At 39.6% G+C, this 21,814-nt stretch overlaps 1 protein-coding gene across 3 annotated transcripts in view; it reads left to right on the top strand.

Moving 5' to 3' along the window:
* The window catches only part of EFHC2 (EF-hand domain containing 2), a 238,237-nt gene that overhangs the window by 94,668 nt on the left and 121,755 nt on the right, over positions 1 to 21,814 (top strand). For all 3 annotated transcript variants that reach the window (XM_060407404.1, XM_027963069.3, XM_060407403.1), the window contains exons 3-5: positions 7,087 to 7,237; positions 16,777 to 17,000; positions 19,225 to 19,476. In XM_060407404.1, coding sequence (XP_060263387.1) covers positions 7,087 to 7,237; positions 16,777 to 17,000; positions 19,225 to 19,476 — 627 coding nt within the window. The remainder of the gene's footprint in view (positions 1 to 7,086; positions 7,238 to 16,776; positions 17,001 to 19,224; positions 19,477 to 21,814) is intronic.

Here is a 21,814-nt window from a genome sequence, read left to right as displayed (position 1 = left end):
CTGCAACTGCTTGGAGAAGGGCCTGGGTTCCCAGCCAGAGACTGAGGTTGGATTTGGGTGATGAAAGTACCAGATCCCAGCCACTAGACCAGTCGTGAGTGACAAGGGCCCTGGCCCTTTTCCTTTGCCTTTGCAGAATTTCTACAAAGAATTTCTACAGAAACAGAAAATAGTGAAGTAAGTAAAGTATTTATAGGAGGAAAAAGAGTATAGTACATGTGGGTAGACATGGGCAGATTCAGAGGGAGATTCCCTGAGTTGCACCATCGTGGCAGTTTAAATCACTTTTATGGGGTATTTCTTCCAGGTTTTCTTTGGCCAATCATTTTGATTTGTCTGGTTCACAGTCCATATTTGGTATATCTCAGGATCCTTCCATTTGTGCGCACGCATCTCTTAACCAGGATGGATTTTACCAAAAAGATGAATGGGTAGGCTAGCATTAGTTAGTATCATTCCTCTATGAACTTTAAAAGTTTAATGAACTTTTCTGCTCATGTGTGGTCTCCTGACTTCAGGAATGAGAGATATGTGGTCTGGGCATGGCCCAGCCTCCTCCCTTAATTATCCTGCTATTCTTGTCTTGGAGTCAATAGAGAATGAATCACCAATTGCTTTACCCTGGGCGGGGCCCATGTGTCTCCTGCCTCAGGGTGAGCCAGTTATGGGAGGTTATCAGGCAAAGCACAGTAAAGGACATTGCAGTTGTTATGCAGACTTAAGTTCATGCTTTCTCCATTGTTAAGTTTCCAGAGATTTGCTTTTTAGATATAGTCTTTCTTTTCCTGGCACAGAGAGGGAGATACCCTTACCAATGGAGATTTCCCTTATCATTGTAAATGTCCCTTGTCAACAACAACACCACCACCACCACCACCAAACTATGCATGCTTAGTGGTGTTGAACTCTTTGTGATCCTTTGGACCATAGCCCACCAGGCTCCTTTGTCCATGGGATTTTTCAGGCAGGAATACTAGAGTGAGTTGCCATTTCCTTCTCCAGGGGATCTTCCTGACCCAGGATCCAACCCTTATCTCAACCTGCATCTCCTGTATCTCCTGCATTACAGGCGAATTCTTTACCCAGTGAGCCATCTGGGAAGCCCCAAATGTCCCTTACAAGAATGACTTTTACTCAGCTTTCAGAGCTTCTCCTTTCTCTTGCTGTTTCTTAAAAATAATAAGCTCAAGATAATTCTTATTCCAAAGAGGCATATTTTAGGGTGATTTATTCTGTTCCCCTTCACATATGATAAACTTCTTTAAATATATTATTGTCCTGTATAAAGGAGCCATCTAATATACACAATGCAAAATTCGTTACAATTTATTTCCTTAATACTATGATTCCATAATCACAAGAGAAAGCATTGATTTAATAACAGCTTTTTCAGGAAGAATAAACAACACTGCATTAAATGTACACAAATTTTTGTCTACTAACTAATCTCTAATAGCATGCATTGATCCTTGTTGTTATACACCTTCTTTAGTACCTCTCCATTAATGTCTGAACATTATCGGTGTTTCTTTCTTTCCTAACATCTTCTCTAGAAATTCAACTGTAAGTTTTAGACAATTAGATGTTTGGTTCCTGAGTAATAGCCTTTATAACTCATGCATTGTTCATACTAACTTCACCATCTTTTAAAATTCTGTAATTTATTCTGAGAGATTAGAGTATTGTTTTGCCTTATGATTGCATTGGCTAGAACATGATGGACAATCTTCTACACAATTATTTTTGTGTCAATGCTACATCAGATAGTAATATTTAGAAAACATTGTAAGTGAAAATTAGGAATCCAAATTGATGTTAACATCCAGCTATTTGGGATATGCAATGCAAAGCAAAGAATGAAATTGACAATAAAATAGAATTACTTCCCTACAAGGTTAAATTTATGCCTTACTTCAAGTTGCATCTAGATGCTTTATTAAATCCTTATTAAAATGCATTCATGACTGCTTTAAGTTTCTTTTAGCTTTAATGTAAGACGACTCTGATTTCAGAAATATCAACATTAAAATTTTTTCCTTTATAAGGAGGAAATATCATATATCTGTTATTTAAAGCCAGTTGATCTCAAATTTTATATCCTCTTGACTAGCATCAAAAATCTGAATGCCTCGGGGATCAGGCACATAACCTTATATAATACAGGGCTTGTGAAGGCCTGTGGGGAATGGAAGGTCACACACCTTGCCAAATGACATTTACATTAGGTTTTCAAGAAAATTATAGCCAGTCTCTAGGACCTTATTTATCTAGTCTCTGCTTGACATCATAAATTATGATAAAACTTTGCATCATTATTATGTTTCTATAAATTTTCATTTCTTGCAATTTTTATTTTAGAGCTTTCTCTCTGGATTCCCTGGTACATCAAGTTCCATTGCAATTAGTTCTTTCACCTTTGTGAGATCACTTTTAATCTATTTGGCATCTATTTTGCTATAGTATTTTGCCATTTTCTCTCCCTCTTCCTTTTCTATCCTTCAATCTCTACTTCTCTGACTTGCTCTCTACATATCATGCTGGAGTTAGTCAGTCCTGTATTCTCAAGGGGCCAGAACATGAACTGTCAGTCTATCCCCTCTTATAGAAATATTGAAGTCCAACCTAAAATAATATCTTTCTTTCTCTTTGTTTCTGTTGAGCATCTTTATTCTCTTTCAATGCATCATTTATTTAATAAATAATGATAATATATATGACAGTGTTGTCAGCTGATCTCTGGCAGTTTGGTCATGCACAAATTTATACCAGTAATATTCAATACATAGAGGTAGGTGGGATATGAATATGCTCTCTACACTTTCCTACACTTCCTACATTTTCCTCTACACTTTACAAAGAAAAGAAAGTTTCAAAGTGAACACTACTATGGGAGTAGATAACTTTTCCTTTCTTCCCTTCTAGATTCTTTCACTGGTTGTTGCTCAGTCTTATCCGACTCTTTGCAACCCCATGGACTGCGGCATGCCAGGCTTTCCTGTCCTTCACTATCTCCTGGAGTTTGCTCAAACTCACGTCCATTGAATCAGTGATGCCATCCAATTATCTCATCCCTTCTGCCTTCAGTCTTTCCCAGCATCAGGGTCTTTTCCAATGAGTCAGCTCTTTGTATCAGGTAGCCAAAGTATTGGAGGTTTAGCTTCAGCATCAGTCCTTCCAATGAATATTCAGGGTTGATTTCCTTTAGGATGGACTGATTTGATCTCCTTGTTGTCCAGGGGACTCTCAAGAGTCTTCTCTAACACCACACTGGACTAATAATTAAGTTGATACACGAAAGATTAATGGAAGAAGAAGAAATTTTGTACACATGGGAGCCCCATAAAAATATGAGACATGTCAGCAGTTGGGTTCTTGTTGCTTATATACCATTCGGAGCTAAGGAGACTGGGACAGGGGTCTGGGGCTTCAAAGAGAAGGAAAATCATTCGCAGGAAAATGAGAAGAGCTAGTGTTTGGTAAACAAATGTTTGCCATGCCATGCTGATAAGGCTTTCTGATAGAAAAGGTTTTCTCTGGTAGTAACTCTCTTCCTGGTGCAGGTTTCACATCTAAATTCTTTTAGACAGTTAGTTATTGTTGTTGAGTCACTAAGTTGTGTCCAACTCTTTGTGACCCCATGGATTGTAGCCCACCAGGCTCCTCTGTCCGTGGCATTTTCCAGGCAAGAATACTGGAGATGGTTGCCATTTCCTTCTCCAGGGGATCTTCCTGACCCAGGGATTGAACCCACATCTCCTGCTTTGGCAGTTGGATTTGTCATGCAAGTGTATGTTCCTTGGTTCTTTGTCGTGTCATGACAAAGATTTGGAGTGACGGACATTAAAGCCCCTGGCGCGTCACAGCTCTCAGGTCTTCGATAGACCGTGTTATAGCTCTCAGGAAAATGAGTGTTATAGCTCTATTTTATTTAGAAGATAGCAGGAGAATCCATCCTCAAAGCATGAGGGCATGCCAACCCAAAGACTCGAAGAGAAGAGAGTGGAGGAGTGTGTGGGGGAGGGGGAGAGAGAGAGTAAGAGAGGGAGAGAGAGAGAAAGAGCACATGCATGCGGGAGAGAAAGTGCTTTGGCTCCTCCTTTAATATGTTTTTTTTCCTCCAACTGGGCCTGCCCTATGCAAATTGGGCTTAGCCAGGAGTGCTGTTTGTTCTACCTGAAGTCTTCACTCTGGTCCTCGGACCTTCTTTTGTTCTATTTTCACGGGCTTTGCCCTTCTTTGTCTTTTCAGTTCAGTTCAGTCACTCAGCCGTGTCTGACTCTTTGCGACCCTGTGAATCGCAGCACACCAGGCCTCCCTGTCCATCACCAACTCCTGGAGTTCACTCAGACTCATGTCCATTGAGTCAGTGATGCCATCCATCCATCTTATCCTCTGTCATCCCCTTCTCCTCCTGCCCCCAATCCCTCCCAGCATCAGAGTCTTTTTCAATGAGTGAACTCTTCATATGAGGTGGCCAAAGTACTGGAGTTTCAGCTTTAGCATCATTCCTTCCAAAAGAAATCCCAGGGCTGATCTCCTTCAGAATGGACTGGTTGGATCTCCTTGCAGTCCAAGGGACTCTCAAGAGTCTTCTCCAACACCACAGTTCAAAAGCATCAATTCTTCGGCACTCAGCCTTCTTCACAGTCCAACTCTCAATCAATACATGATCACTGGGAAAACCATAGCCTTGACTAGACGGACCTTAGTTGGCAAAGTAATGTCTCTGCTTTTGAATATGCTATCTAGGTTGGTCATAACTTTTCTTCCAAGGAGTAAGTGTCTTTTAATTTCATGGCTGCAGTCACCATCTGCAGTGATTTTGCAGCCCCAAAAAATAAAGTCTGACACTGTTTCCACTCTTTCCCCATCTATTTCCCATGAAGTGATGGGACCAGATGCCATGATCTTCATTTTCTGAATGTTGAGCTTTAAGCCGACTTTTTCACTCTCCTCTTTCACTTTCATCAAGAGGCTTTTTAGTTCCTCTTCACTTTCTGCCATAAGGGTGGTGTCATCTGCATATCTGAGGTTATTGATATTTCTCCCAGCAATCTTGATTCCAGCTTGTGTTTCTTCCAGTCCAGCGTTTCTCATGATGTACTCTGCATATAAGTTAAATAAGCAGGGTGACAATATACAGCCTTGACGTACTCCTTTTCCTATTTGGAACCAGTCTGCTACTGCCATTTTGGATTCCTTTTCCCTATTCTACCTACCTAACAGATTCCTTACCACTGAGCCGCCTGGGAAGCTTTATGCAGTTAAAGGGGAGGTAAAACGTTCTTCCTGTGTCTGCTGGGCTCTGCTTATCCTTAGTTCAAAATAATCCATGTGCTAAAGTGGCACATTCTAGGGTAGCAGGTATATCTTGCTCCTTCTCACTATCTCTACTGAAAGCTTGATGGAGTCCCAGCTCTTTTGTCCTTTTAGGTGTTCCAGCAACATCTTCCTCCCCATACCTTTAAAAATTGAGATATAACTCATATAACATTTACTATTTTAGTGTTCAATATAATTCAGCATCTCACATCTTTTTCCAAAAATTGAGGTAAAATTTATATGACATAAAATTAATCTTTGGCCGTTTTAAAGTGTGCAGTTCAGTGGTATCTAATATATTTACAGTGTTGTACAACCATCACCTCTATTTAATTCCAAGACATTTCCATCATCCCAGAAGGAAACCCTGTACCCACCCAACAATACCTGTAAATGTTCACTCAACACAAATATGACAACCTTTTAGTATTGGGTTTGGCTAACTTTCTAACTGAAATCAGGCCAGATAAATTCCCTAAGAAAGCAACTGAATGTAGGACCATTTTATAATGAAGCCAAAGGTACCAGTATAGATACCTGAAAGGTATAGATGTCTGGGCTCACTAGATTCCTAAAACCTTATCTGGTAAAGACAGTGCCTGATCAGTATTTGTAACTGATCCATTCATATTGAATATGATTTTTTCAGTAACTAAAACTCATTTCTAATATTCTTTATGGTAGTTAGCAAAGCCTTTTCTGTTGATGAGAGATAAATTACTGAGGCATTTTGTGAGCTACTTCTGAAGTGGGCTTCTGATGGAAATTTGCTAAACAGTCCCGGAGCATGTAATCCTAATTAGGGTCACTGACCACCCCTAGATGTTAGATTGTGCCTAACAGACTCACTCACATATATTGTCTGTGTTGAATTAACTTGGTATTACAACATATGCAGAATTAACTTTTACTCCTTTAATTATAAAAATTGGACAAAAATGAGAGCAAAAAAAGTATTAAAATGGAACTCTGAAGGAGCCTGTGCCCCAGGCCAAGCTTGAAATGGTCTGGCATTAAGCTAGGCTTTTTGAGATTCCTGAAGACAAGTATAGGGTGGGCTCTCCAGTGCACTAGAAGAATTTCAGCTCTGCCTGTTTGAATTCCCTCAAGGCAAGCCATCAGCAGAACCAGAAACCAGAATAATTTTATCCTTAGAAGCAAGATGTGTGTATGTGAAGTTGCTCAGTTGTGTCCAACTCTTGTGACCTCATGGACTGGAGTCCACCAGTCTCCTCTGTCCATGGAATTCTACAGACAAGAATACTGGAGTGGGTAGTCATTTCCTTTTCCAAGGGATCTTCCTGACTGAGGGATCAAACTGGGTCTCCTGTATTGCAGATGAATTCTTTACCATCTGAGCCCCCAGGGAAACCAAGATAGCTTTCTATTATTTTTAATGAGAGAAAAATGACAAAACTTACACTCATCTTCTGGGAAAGAATATTATTTTGTCTGTAACACATACATACAGAATCATACTGTGAAGTTCCAAAGACAGATTCTAGTTCAATTTATGGTAGAGTTGAATGATAGATTTATTGTTTGAATATCATTTCCTCATTCTAACTGGATGGTAATGAAATAGCAACAAACCTAGATTGTATATCCATTCTCATAGCTGATGTGTAGACTGTCTTTCTGCAAACATTTCCTCAACTGTTTTCTTTACATTAAAAAAAAAAAGTATATAGGCAGTGGCTTTGTTGATTTTAAGTTTGCTGATTTTTTTTTTCATTTCTTAGTTTCTAATTATGATTCCAACAGGTATTATCATTTGATGCCTATGTAGAAGATGAAGTGCCTGATAAAAGTCAAGAAAACTATAGAATAAGATGCTATAAAATCTACTTCTACCTTGAAGATGACACAGTTGAAGTAAATGAACCAGTGTTGAAAAATAGTGGACTGCCTCAAGGTATCTGTTTAAAGCAGAGTTATGGTTCTTTCACTTCTAACTACTGCCTTTATGTACTACTTTCTCTAGCTTTTTTAAAGACCCCATGCTACTGCTTGGGTATCTAACTTGTTGACAATGGTGAGTATAAACGTTCTGTTACCTTGTAGTTACTGATGGTAACTTACTGGCTTTCTGTGCCTCACACCTCAACACTGGTCATGTCACTCACTTGTCTTGTCATCATTGTATCCTTTCACGTGTTGCTCTAGTATGAGCAAACACTCCTCTGTCTTTGTCTCTGTTCTTCAAACTATTTTTTGTCTTTTTGCTATGACCACATTACTTCCTTCACAACACCCTCAGGGGAACAGAGAAGACTGATCTCCACTGCCACTTACAGACTGAGGTTCTCTCTCCTTTCTTGAATTCACTGCCATTTGCTTCAACCACTGTCTCCTCATCTTTATCCCTGTTAAGTACAGGCTTTCATAGTGCTTCAAGAGAAGGCTATTGCTCCTTTGCCCCACATATACCAGTCATCTTTATCCATATTCTACTTCAGCCAGACAAGAATTAGCTCTCTGATGTGAAGAGAAGATAACTGTTGGTTGCTTTAGTAGAATCATGGCAGAGGTCAAGGGAGGTGCCTGATTTCTTCTGTGTGTAGAAGTCCTTGACTTGGAATGGTGCCAAGTTCTGGGTGCCTTCAAGGGAGAGCAACTGTGATAATGAAAGGACTAATGATTTGTCATGTGTAAGAGATAATAGTAAAAAGGGATGTTTACCCATAAACAGAAGACTCAAGTATGCCTGATGAATGTCTTAAGGAATCTAAAGGGCTATCCTGTGGGGGAGGGATGATCTAGTTTTCTATATCCTCATGGACAGGATATAGGGGGTCAGAAGAGGACTAATTTCCTCTTCTGGTCAGTGAGAGAAATAATTTTCTGGCAGAGAGGTTCACACACTTAGGACAAGGTACAAGTGGGTCAGAGGACTACCCTGCCTGGGGTAGGCAATGATCCTCTCTCTCTTTCTGTTGTGTCATTTATTTGGAGAATCTATGGCTTAATGATGAATCTTTTAGAAAACATAGAAATGCTTTGATATTTAAGAAAAGATTTTCACAAACTTTTAAGGTTGAAGTGTGACAGTTTATTTTGTAAAGGAACAAGAGAACTTTATACTTAAAAAAATTGTATTGAAGTATAATTGATTTACAATGTTATGTTAGTTTCAGGTATACAGCAAAGCAAATCAGTTACATATACATATATCCACTCTTTTTTAAGGATTTTTTTTTTTTCCCATACAGGTCATTACAGAATATTAAGTAGAGTTCCCTGTGCTAAGTATGTTCTTATTAGTTTTCTGTTTTATGTATAGTAATATGTATATATCAATCTCAATCTCCCAATTTCTCTCTCTCTCCCCCATCTAGTAACTGTAAGATTGTTTTCTACATCTGTGTCTCTACGTCTATCTTGTAAATAAGTTCATTTGTATAATTTTTTTAGATTCCATATATAAACAATATCGTATATTTATAGGTCTATTTATGGTCATTTAAAACATATATAATGCAGTTCTTAAATATTGACAATAATGTATTAGAAAACATTTAAATACTTATTTCAAAATATTAAGAAAATTTACAGCTTTTAATTTCCATGAACATCTGTTTTGCCTAAGTTCATTTGTTTAAGTAAGTGATGTTATTGTTTTAGCAAAAAAAGTATTTTCTTGTAAATTTTCACTTAAATGCTTTACTCTGATATTCCCTAACTAAGCTTTGCTTATTTTTTTATTACCTCCTCACATGACATAAGATTTACATAAGTGATGGACTGGAGGTCATAGGACATCCTGAACCTGCATTCATGACTTGCATTATGTTTTTATTATTACTTTAAGACAAAAGTTCATATTATCTGTAGCTCACTGGCCCCTGTCCAGTGAATCTTAGTTTTATTAAACTTGAATAAGAAAAATGAAATGTAACCTCTATGAGGATCTTGGAAAGGCTTTTATTAAGACCTTTTGATTCTCCAAGCCTCTTGATTTTAAATCTCACCTAGGCAGATTCCAAAGGCAAATTGAAGGTAGTTATAATGATTGATTTGAAAATAATTTTTATGTAATAGGGAATGTTGTTCATAAAGACTCGGGGAGGGGAAAGATAACTTTAAAGTCTCTTTCAGAATTTTGATTGGCTCACTCTGATCAGGACATTTCACTAATTGAGACATATCAAATGGTATGAACAGAATACATAGTAATCACGATATGTAACAAGGCTGAATTTGTTAGCAAAGTGGAGATACTTAGCGGGCTATTACAAGTCCTGTGGAAAACAAACAGAAATAACTGCTGTATCATCAGGCTTCATTCAGAGACAGAGCAGTCTCTCTTGAAATATTTAATATGATTCTTGTTAAGGACAGAGGATACTTTGCAAATTCATTGTATGTCTTCTTCAAGCTTTCCTAAATTAAACAATTGGGAGGGGGGGAGTGAGTATACTGAGCCAGGGGCTCAAGCTCGGTGGGATGGGTAGGCAGTGTTTCTTTCATCTGCCCTTTGAGTGGCCTGGGACTGCTTTTTTGCACTTATGGAACCTTTGAAGAGGTTAAGGGTCACATTTAGGTGCTGGGCACTGACAGTGCTCCTGTTACTTCCATAGGGTTTTGATATTTTCTGAATGAACTGGGAGGTTAGATGCACCAGTTTTTTTCAGTAGAGCCAACCATTCAGAAATGAGTGCACCTGGATGAATTATAGCCTCCCTTTCTAGCTGCTTCTTTTATCGTGTAATTTTTTTTTAAGGAGAGGGGAATTTGAAATAAGCCAGAAATAAAAGAGGCACCCCTTAGCACGGTGCCAAAGTAGGCATTCAATTTTGTGAAGCTCCGCATCAGAATAACATATTCACAAATCCTTGTTGGCAGAGAGATGTGTGTGAAAAGTCAAGTCACTGAGGCACGTCAAGACTTGCTTTCATTCCTTGCCAGGGCATCATTCTCTTTTGGGTAGATGCATTATATTTACAGAATTTGTTGCTGTTCTGCTGGAGTATAGTTAAAACAATGTGATGCTAAGCCAAGAATGTCGGGTTGATCCCAATAGTTTTACCTCTGATTGTCTAACAGGACAATTATTTGTCAGATGCTGCCAAGTCCAAACTAATCTAGTGTAAGGAAAGGATAACCATTAAAAATATGCCATGAGTTTCTGGTAGGGTCTGTACCAGTTCTCACTGGAGTGCCATCATCAGAATCTCCTGATCCACCCCCAGAATTTCTGATTCGGTAGGCCTGGGGGTCAAGGAATAACTTCTACTTGATTCTCAGTGTATCCTTGGTTAAGAATATTGATCTCCACTAATGATTTGTATTGGTTCTTCAATGGGGTAGTATTTCATACGTATATATCTGTATATAAAGTATAGATGTACTATAATGTGTACTATATATATTTACATTTTATACTTTAAGATGATCTACCTGAATCAGGCAAATGTAATCACAAAATAGAAGGCATTTATTTATACTGGGCGTATGCTGTATCTAAATATACATCCCATAAAGTAGACTGGAGGAGAAGGCAATGGCAACCCACTCCAGTACTCTTGCCTGAAAAATCCCATGGACGGAGGAGCCTGGTAGGCTGCAGTCCATGGGGTCGCTAAGAGTTGGACATGACTGAGCGACTTCACTTTCACTTTTCACTGTCATGCACTGGAGAAGGAAATGGCAACCCACTCTAGTGTTCTTGCCTGGAGAAGCCCAGGGACGGAGGACTTGGTGGGCTGCTGTCTCTCGGGTCGCACAGAGTCGGACACGACTGAGGTGACTTAGCAGCAGCAGCAGCAAAGTAGACTGGTGGGATGATAGTAAGGTTGCCAGATGAAATACAGGATACCTGGTTAAATTTGAAGTTCTTAGTATAACTATGCCCCACCATCCCCCAACATTGTATGGAACATACCTATACTAAAAATTATTCATTATTTATCTGAAATTCAAGTTTAACCAGGCATCTCATCTTTTTCAATTTGCTAAATCTGGCAGCCCCAGAGGGTAGACCTTGGGGAGGGAATTGTCACTAAATGGAGCTGAGTAAAATTTAGGAGTGGAGGTAAGCCATTGTCTGTGAAGATAGGTGCTTGGTGCATGGTGGCTGTTCAGTAAGTTTGATGAAGAAAAGAAGAAAAGGAGGGAGTGGAAAGTGATAGACAATGATAGCACAATGCAGGCATCATGAATTATATGAGGTACTTTGAGGAGTCAGAGGTGGAAATACCAGTATCCATTAGAGGATAAGGCATTTGAGTAGTACCTCAAAAGTTTCTCCAGATAAAGATAGAAGAGGAAGGCATGTTAGTCAGAAGGAACAGCATGAGATGAAGAGGTAGGAGAGTGGTGAGGACAGTGTCAGTCACTCAGTTGTGGCCAACTCTTTGTGATCCCATAGACTGTAGCCTGCCAGCTTCTCTGTCCATGGAGTTCTCCAGGCAAGAATACTGGAGTGGGTAGCCATTGCCTTCTCCAGGGGATATTCCTGACCTAGGGATCAAACCCATGTCCCCTGCATTGCAGGTAAATTCTTTACCCTCTGAGCCACAGGGAAGCCCCAGTGAGGAGAGGAGTTGGGAGGTATTTGGGAGCAGATATAGAATGTGTGAGGAAAACTAGGCAAGAAGGTGGTAATGTAAGAGGACAGAACACCCAACATGCCATCATTTGGGGCTCATTCAGTGGCTAAGGGGAGATGCATAGGATAATGATCAGAGATAAAGAATTCAGAAATTTTTATTCTTTTGCTGTAAGACTAAGTATCAGGCCAACTATATTTAAAAAGTTATTCCCATGAAATCAAACTCCACAAAGATGATGTTTTATAAAATTGAAAGTGGAATGCTAATTTTAGTGAAGGAGTGAACAAAAGAGGAAAAGATACTCTGTCATTTCTGATCACAATGAGTAGTCTCAATATTTTTAGGATATAAACTTTAGTAGATATGAAAAGTGAAAGTGAAAGTCGCTCAGTCGTGTCTTACTCTTTGCCATCCCATGGACTGTGCAGTCCATGGAATTCTCCACACCAGAATACTGGAGTGGGTAGCCTTTCCCTTCTCCAGGGGATCTTCCCAACCCAGGGATTGAACCCAGATCTCCCGCATTGCAGGCAGATTCTTTACCAGCTGAGCCGGACATGACAAGTGGCAATTCCACTTGTATATTCATTAACATTAAGTCTGCAGTGTTACTAAAATGAACTAAACACACTTAAGTTAGAGGTAAGAGATTGGAGTCTTAATTCTTGAAGGTGAATTCCTAAAAACTAAATTTAGTAGTATGAGCAAAGATCTAAAGCAATTCCCAACTGAACGAAATGAAAACCCATTCAACATAAATGAATATATCATCATTTTAATCTAAACCACAGGGAAATGTTAGAAAGTTAAAGCTCGTAGAATATAATCAGAGAGCAGGACCTTTAAAAAGAAAGACATGTAAAATATGAAGATAAGGAAGAGCTGAAAAGCAGACATCTGGTGCCTGGCTATCTCCCCAAATTGTCTTTATGGGCCAATTAAGAAAATAAACATCTGAAAATTTCAGGGCAGATACAGTACTTTTGTTGTTGTTTTTCCATGGGGTCCCAAAGAGTCAGACATGACTGACTGACTAACACTTCTCACTTTCCATTTTGTCATGTTATATACGTTGATCTCAGGTGCTCTTCAACATGTGCTGAAGACATGGCATCCTGCATATTTCTTTGATATTCAGAAGAACAACCTACTGGTGGTTTCTGCCATTTATCATGAAAGACTATAACCATACAAATACCAATAAATAGAAATTTCAGTCCCAAAAGGACACAGTTGAGAGATCCTACTAATATTTGTGAAAACTCTCATGTGTGACTACCTTTCAAATGCCCCACATTAGTTTTTGATTAACATGGAATTGTGACCTTGGATTTCTTGTTATTAAAATGTTCTTATTTAGTGTTAGATCTGCCTTCTCTTTTCAACCCGTGGATGGTCCAGATTCTCTCTTGTTACCACAAGGAACTCCCCTGGCTTCTTTTCTTTTATTATTTTTTTAAATATAAATTTATTTATTTTAATTGGAGGCTAATTACTTTACAATATTGTATTGGTTTTGCCACATAGCAACATGAATCTGCCACAGGTGTACTGTGAAATGAATTGCCAGTCCCCTGGCTTCTTGTAAGAACCATCTAGGGAGAAGAATGCGGGACCTAACATAAGAAAGCATGTGGAGGTTGCAGAGACACAGGCTCTGCAAGGAGGGACAGCTGATGCGGTGGTGTTGACTCTGGAGGGGGGAATTGTTGCCACTGACAAATGGGCCCTCTCCAGAAACAAGCTCTTAGGGAAGAGAGAGGCTGTTCTTTTGGAAGAGTGGCTCCATCATCTCTTTCACAGTGGCTGGCTGCTCTTCTTCACATTTCTAGCCTGTTTTGCCTGAGATATTCCCTCCTCTCCTCCACTTAGGTAACTTGTGGCTGTAGTACAGTGAAATACAGTTCAGTGTAGACTGTGGAGCAATGGTGCTTACTTAGGGCTTGAAAAACCCAGGTTCAAGACACTTTTCTGCCATTTGTGAGTGCATAACCTTGGGCATGTCACTTAACCATCTTGAGTTTTCTCATCCGTAAACTGAGTATTTGCATTTCATGCATTATCTGCATCATGCAATTATTGAAGATTAAATGAGAAGAATATATGAAAGCATATGCTGGGGGTATGATGATGATTATAATGATTATTATTTAAAAGTTTAATGGGTGGGCCAGTTCTTCCCACTTAGAAAAATATAGGCTTCCTATTTGAAGTCTTACTAAAGAGAAATCAGCACTAATTTGCTTATTTGAATTTCTATAATGAAGTACACATGCAAGATAGATGGAATTCCTGAAGAAACTCTTGGCTGTTGAATAAATCTTATATATTTTAAAAGCTGTCAGCTATACTTAAAAATATAAGTATTTTTAAAGAGATATATAATGGTTTGTGAAAGTACCTGGAATGCCCATGCTTTTATAAGGGTGTTCAAGTATGCAATTTGTTCTAAATGTCTAATCTTGAATGATTAAATAATTTGCATACTGTTTTCAGTGGCATGAATTAAGGGCTAATTGAAGTATAATTTTTTGCAGTAAAATTATATCATCTTTTATGTAGTACATTTAAAAATATTCTAGGCCAGTTTTAATTTTACAGTTTTATTATTTTAATTTAATGTAGCAAGTAATTAAAAATTGCTACAAAGAAAAGAAGATGAAAATGATTTTAGTTAATTTCCCCTCAACAGAATGAAAAGATGATTAGTAGAATAATGGAACAGAGCGCAACACAGTTCCTGGCACATAAAGATATTCATTAAATGTTCTTTAATGAATAAGGAATGAATAATTTCTAAGTATTTCTAGACTTTGGGAAAAGGCACTATTCTCAGTGCTACAGAAAATATGAGGAAGATTGCTTGACATCTTTATAATAAAATGCCTCCATTATGGTACAGGTTACACAAGCCAATTTTTCTTGAACCATTAGACCCTCCGTTTGCTCTGCTTGCTTTTTCTTCTTTTGTCTTTGCTCCTAGAGTAGATTCCCAGGCTTAAGTCAGTTTACAGATGTTGAGAGACATTCCTCCATGGTTATCTTGCTTTTCTGTGAATCTTGCAAGCAGAGACACTGACTGCTCTTTGTTCTGGATTATCTTTTTAAGAATGTTGATATAGCACACAGCTTTGGAAGACAAAGGTAGTCTCTCCTTCTGGAGCAAAAGGCAAGTTTGCTCACAGCCTTGGAAAACAGAGGTGATGTCTCCCTCCAGAATAAAGGGCAGACATGTTTATTGTACAGTCTAGTAAAGATAGGGGACTTCTCCAGTGGCTCAGACAGTAAAGAATCTGCTTGCAATGCAGGAGACACAGGAGATCCAGGTTTTCTCCTTGGGTTGGTAGAAACCCCTAGAGAAGGAAATGGCAACCCATTCCAGTATTCTTGCCTGGAGAATCCCATGGACAGTGAAGCCTGGTGGGTTTTCTGTTCCATTATTCTACAGTCCATGGGGTTGCAAAGGATTGAACACAACTGAGTCATTGAGCATGCATGCATTAATAAAGATAATCTCTCCCTCTGAGACAAAAGGCAGGGATGCTTATTGTCCATTACAAAAGATTCCGTTTCCCTCAGCTCAGGGTTCCTGTCCTGTAGTGTTCAATGTGCAGAAGTTACCTGGCCCTTGTTGTGTCACTCTTTGGGAATCGGGGCTCAGAAAACTGGTACCAAAATATTGATGTTCTGGGTACTGTTATTACTGTGAGTAATAAACTGCCCTTTGTCTGTCACCAAAGCATCTCATATCATCTACCAGCATCCTTGAAATTGTGGCAGGCTAACTTGTCAGCTAGCAAGCAGGATAAAATCTCAATCCCTAAATAATTCTTGACAACAGGTTTCAGCAGTGTTAGGGTAAGTTGGCTGGTTATGGTATGATATAGGTGATACATTCATCTAGTTAGGGAGCCTTTTTTACCTCCAGTGGCTAGTTACCATTTGGGTGTACTCAGGGACCCTGGGTCCATACTCTCAAGAAAAAAAGTGAATGGGTATCATAGGGTTGAAAGTAGAAGGTACTATGAAGCATGTGCTAACTCTCACTTTGTGGGAGTGGTTGGGTGGAGGTGGACAGAGGCTGTAGAGAAAGGCGGAGGGAGAAGAGGTTGGTAGAAGGAACAGGATTCCAAGAAGCTTCAAAGCAGCATAGAGTCATCCATGCTTATAGAAGCTGTAAATCAAGGTGTTGGCATCTACCATAGTGAAGCTTAGTAGTTTTCTTTTTTCAGTCAAGAGTGCATTTTTGTGAGTACTCTGGTTTGGGGTCTTAGTTCCTTGTTTAGCGTGCTCACGTTGAGTGCTTGTGAGTGAAAAAGTGAGCATGCTTGTTTTGGGGAAAAACGTGATGGCAGTGTCTGGCACATTGGGTCACCCTGTTTAATACTCCCTTCTCCTTCCCTCCTGCCATAGTCTTTGTGTGCACACACTAAGTCGCTTCAGTTGTGTCTGACTCTGTGCAACCCTATGAACTGTATGTGGTCAGGTTCTCTGTCCATGGGATTCCCCAGGCAAAAATATTGGAGTGGATTGCCATGCCCTCCTCCAGGGGTTCTTCCCGACCCAGGGATCAAACCTGTGTCTCTTAAGCCTCGTGCATTGGCAGGCAGGTTCTTTACTACTAGCACCACCTGGGATTACTTTATAATAGAGTAAGCCCTAGTACCACTTAGGCAACTCTAACAACATACAAGGCTGGTCAAATTACTCTGAATCTCAGGCGCCCCAGCTCCCTGTGGAACCCTCAGAGTTTGAACATTCTGATGCTACTTCTCCAAGAGCCAGTCCTTTGCCCACTTCACCATGGTGAGAAAACATTCAGGGTTGTTATAAAGATGTGCTCTGATCTCTTGCTGGTGAGCCACATGATGAAACAATTGTGTTTTATTTCACACTGTAGGAATTTTTATCCGGCGTCATCGGATTTCTCTCCCACCTCCTAATGAGGATCAGTTTTATACTGTGCATGACTTTAATATCAACACCGACATTGTCTTTTATGGTCGAACATTCAAGATTTATAACTGTGATGCATTCACAAAAAACTTCTTGACGAAAATAGGAATCAAATTAAATCCCCCGGGACAATGTCCGGAAGATCCTTACATGAAAACACGGAGAGAGGTACGTTGACTTATCCATGAGCTCTAGTCTTCAAGATGAGAATCCGTTCAGAATCAGTGAATGGTATCAGCACTTCTGATGCCCAGGTGGAAGGACTTGGGGGCCATGGTCACTGGAGTTGTCCTCTTTTCCTTTGGGCTGGACGAAGGCTAGGGGTTGGCTTTGGTGCAGGAAAGACTCACTCTCTGCCCTCACCCCCACTTCTCTTTACAGAGAGTGGCCCTTCCAGGCAGGGGGAGTCTTCATGAGATGCCCATATGGGATGGTTTCTAAGAGCTCAGGATTGGCTTTGTAGTCACTGACACTGAAACAGTTGGGCCTGCTCTTACCTGGCTTTTCTTTTCCCATTTTAGTTGCCTAACTCTGGGGAAAATCTTTGCTCCTGTGCTACTGATACACTCAACCAAGCTTTGGGTACACCTTTTTCATTCTTAAGACTCCCAGCTTCCTTTAAGGTGATGTCAGATGCAGAGAGGTTCAAGAATGAGAAGGGCCATGATTTTGATGTGCTCCCGTGATAACAGGATGCTTATTGGCAAAGTCTGATCCAAGCCAGTGTAGGGAGGAAAGAATCAGTGTTAGTAGTATTATTGTAATCTTTCCAGAGTTGTTTTTTTAAAAAAATGAGCCCTTGGCCCAAATTTTATGTTTTACAGAAAAATCTGAATACCCAAAAGGGCAGGTGTTATTATGTGGAAGGTCACCTACCTCACCAGTCTTCTTGCTAGGACTTGAACTCAAATCTCTTGCTTCTTATCCTAATTTTAATTATTCTCATTTGTTTCTCTTTTTCTTGACGTATGATCATGCACAGTAAAATGCACAGAAATTAAATATACAGTTTGATGGGTCTTAACAAATGTATACACCCATGTAATTCACACCCAAAATCACAGTCTAGAACATTTCCATTCTCCTAGAAAGTTCCTGCATGCCTTTTTCCAATCTGTCCTTCCCCCCACCCAGGGATAAGCACTATTCTCATTTCTATCCCTATAGATTAGTTTGGTCTCATTTTTATTGTTTCTAAAACTTGTAATTAACTTCTTTGCAGAAAGATAACATAAAATTTAGAATAAAAATCTCCTTTGATTCTGTTTTGATCTCTTGTTAAAAGCTGCGTGTAGGATCATTCATCTATTCCTGCCTCCTAGCCCCATCAGAATTATCCTTTAATATTGTAGACATATACCCCTCCTGAGAAATATAGATTGTTGATCCTGGAATATCTAAGGTGAAATCCTTGTGGCAATATTCTTGTGTGTATTGGCATGCAAGGAGATTTATGGTTTGGGTTCACTTCTGTTTTTCCAAATGCCCTGGAAGTAAGAGTCTGGATAAATACAAAAGTCTTTAGAACCAGCAGAGAGAAACCAAAAGAAATGGATCTATATGATTTATCACCCTTTGCATCTGGCCACACTCATTCACTAACAGCTGGTATTACATGATAGTGATTGTGAGTGATGATGCATAATATGAAATACATAGGAACAATGTATGATTTCATAGGTTTATACGGAAAAAAAAAAATCTTCTGTTCCAGGAATCAAGAATAAATACCAAGAACAGCTAAGAAATGTTTTAAATAATTTCCTTTCAGATTGAGAGAATCATTTTAGGATTTATTCCCTCAGGGAGAAAGCTCTTCAATAAATATAGAAGTCTGTGGAAAATTAGGAGTTTAATAAGAGGCTTTTATATTGACTTTAATTCATTTACTTCTCCAGTGTTTGCTGCCTTGAAATGTAAAGTTAAAATTAAACAATTTAACTTGAACTGAAAAGATCTCCCATGATATGTAATCAATAATGGATTTCTTAGAGGCCTTATCATGCCAAAGAAAGTTTTCTCTATCAGTGAAAATAGAGATCTTATAATTTCATTTAAATATTAAAGATAATCAATGAAAGTAGGGATCTCATAATTTCATTTAAATATCAAGGATAAGACTCTGAGAAGAGTCAGTTTTCAAAAACATTATAGAAGTATACTTTAGTGTGTTAAAATAATGTTTAATGAAAAGCTTCCTAATACTTGATTATCTGTATTTCTAAGGTTGAAACTAGTTATATATGCATATCATATATGTTGTTAGTTGAAATTTTTAAAAATATCACAGAATAGTCTATGGGAAAGATACTTCTATGTTCTTTGACTGCTTGCATCCGAGAAGCGATTATGGAAAGACTTCCACTATCATTAACCTTTTCTCCACTGACAGAAGCTAGACTGCATGGAGCCCTTACGTCCCTATGAGCCCTTCGACACTCTGAAACAGTTCCTCGAGTATGATAAGAAGGTCTTGCGTTTTTTCTGCGTGTGGGACGACTCAGGCTCAGTGTTTGGGGATCGTAGAGAACTCATCCTGCATTACTTTCTGTCTGATGATACCATCGAGATCAAAGAAGTCTTGCCGCATAACTCAGGAAGAGATTATACGTCATTGTTTCTCCAGAGGAGAAAGCTACCTAAGGTGAGCAGTGGACACAGGACTGCTTTCTGAGTTTGCTTGTGGGCTGAAGACTCTAGTCACTGTCTAGAATGTCATGTGTTATGACTGTTGGTGACGAGTCACTATGTATTAGTGCTGGTATTTAGAAAATTTGCACTTTGTGCCCTCTATTAATATACATCTATGAAAGTAATACAGAGGATATGACAAATTGGAATTGGAAGATTCAGGGCTTAAGGCACATAAAGGGAAAAAATCAAATGCAAGAGAACTACCTATGTCATTGAGTTTACCGTGAGTCTTATGAAGGTAAATGACTCTCGAGTAAAAGAATCGCTCATGGCCTTGGGAAGAGCAATAGCCTTTGGCCTCTGTAGCCTACTGGGGAGATCCCATTGTATTGGTCTGGGCTGTGAACACACACACACACACACATACACACACACACACACACACACACACACACAGGAGTGACTCTTCTGTGAGTAGCCACTTGGAGAGGTAGTCACCAACTAGCCACTGGCTAGCAACAGTAATAGCTTTAGCACCTTTACTATTAAAAATGAGTTGTCCAAATGATTTCTACACATGTTCATGGCCAATTGAGAGCTAATGTAACCTGGGTGCAGTGGAAACAGCACATAGACAGAAAACCTGGGTTAGAATTGTAGATCTGCCGCTTAATAGCTGTGTGACCTTAGGCCAGTCATTAACCTCTCTGAGCACATTTCCCTCTCTAAAATGTTGTTAACTAGGCTTCCCTCCTGAAAGTGAAAGTGAAGTCGCTCAGTCATTTCCGACTCTTTGCAACCCCATGGACTATAGCCTCCCAGGCTCCTCCATCCGTGGGATTCTCCAGGCAAGAATACTGGAGTGGGTTGCCATTTCCTTCTCCAGGAGATCTTCCCAACACAGGAATCGAACCTGGGTCTCCTGCATTGCAGGCAGACGCTTTACCATCTGAGCCACCAGGGAAGCTCTAGGTAACTGCAAAGACTAAATGAGATAATATAGTAAAAAGCACTATCTAAGGATCTGTAAGAGCTTCCATGTGGTATTATTGGTAAAGAACCCACCTGCCAATACCAGAGATGATAGGAGACCTGGGTTCGATCCCTGGGTCATGAAGATCCCTTGGAGGAGGGCATGGCAACCCACTCCAGTATTCTTGCCTGGAGAATCCCCATGGACAGAGGAGCCTGGGGGGCTATAGTCCATGGGTTCACAAAGAGTCAGACATGACTGAAGCAATTTAGCATGGATGCGTGCAAAGACCTATGAACACCTATAAGGCACATGAAAACATCATGGCTTATTCATAGCTCTATGTTATGTTTTCTTTCTTTCTTTATTTGGATAATATATTTTTAAACTTACTTCTTAGTGCTACTGAAAAGATTAATGTAATACTCATTTCTGATGCATATAACCACTGGTTATTTGTTTATCACAAGAGACTCTTCCAGATTCTCAAGAGTCTTCCACCAGAAGTCCTGCTATGTAGCTTCTTGAGGCTGGGACTGGGTTTGCATATGCAAACTCCTGGCATATGCATAGCAGGTGGTTGGCAGGAGCCAGGGAAACCTGTTTTTAGAATGGCTTTGAAAAATAGGCTAAATATAAAATAATAACGACATACCTGACATTTGCAGTGTTCCTTGACATCAATTGCTTCATTTATTCATTCATTCAACAAATATTTAGTAAGTGTCAGCTGTGTGCCAGCTCTGGGGTTACCATGAGATAGAAAATGGGTTAATTCCATTTTCTATCTCATGGTGCTTCCATTTTCGTGGGGGAGAGATCCAAGAGCAGTGGGTATTCCCTTGACGCCACATCCTTTGAGAAAGTAAGGAGTAAATACTGTTGCTACTGAAGTTCTGAGAGGATAAATGTCTGGCCCCATGTCCTATAGCTAAGAAGTGGCAATGAGAGAGTTTGCATCCAAAAATGTGTTGTTTTTTCCTCTGTAACATGCCTTACTTACACCCTACACCTCATAAATTCGCACATTTTAACTTTTAGTTTATGTCACATGTATCAGGGATGATTCTGATTTCTCAGCTGAGATAAACCAATTAGTTTCCGTAAGTTCTGCTATTTCCTGCCTGACCACCTCCAGCACAGGTGAAACTGAAGAGTGTCCTCCCTGGCTTGCGCCCGGTCACAGTTTCTGTGAGAGGCTGACCGCACTTCACTGTTCATACTACCTCACCACACTGCCTCTCTCAGCCAGAAAAATGCCTCCTTGCTCAGGGTCAGGCAGGGTGCTGAGCCAGTCAAGAAAGCAAGGCAGGGTTTCTCCGTCAGGGCATCTTGTTGTTTAGTGAAAAGATGACTGCTGATGGAGCAGTTAGAG

This window comes from Ovis aries, chromosome X, assembly GCF_016772045.2.
Source record: "Ovis aries strain OAR_USU_Benz2616 breed Rambouillet chromosome X, ARS-UI_Ramb_v3.0, whole genome shotgun sequence".
Taxonomy (NCBI): Eukaryota; Metazoa; Chordata; class Mammalia; order Artiodactyla; family Bovidae; genus Ovis; species Ovis aries.
This window is presented reverse-complemented; position numbering and strand designations above follow the sequence as displayed.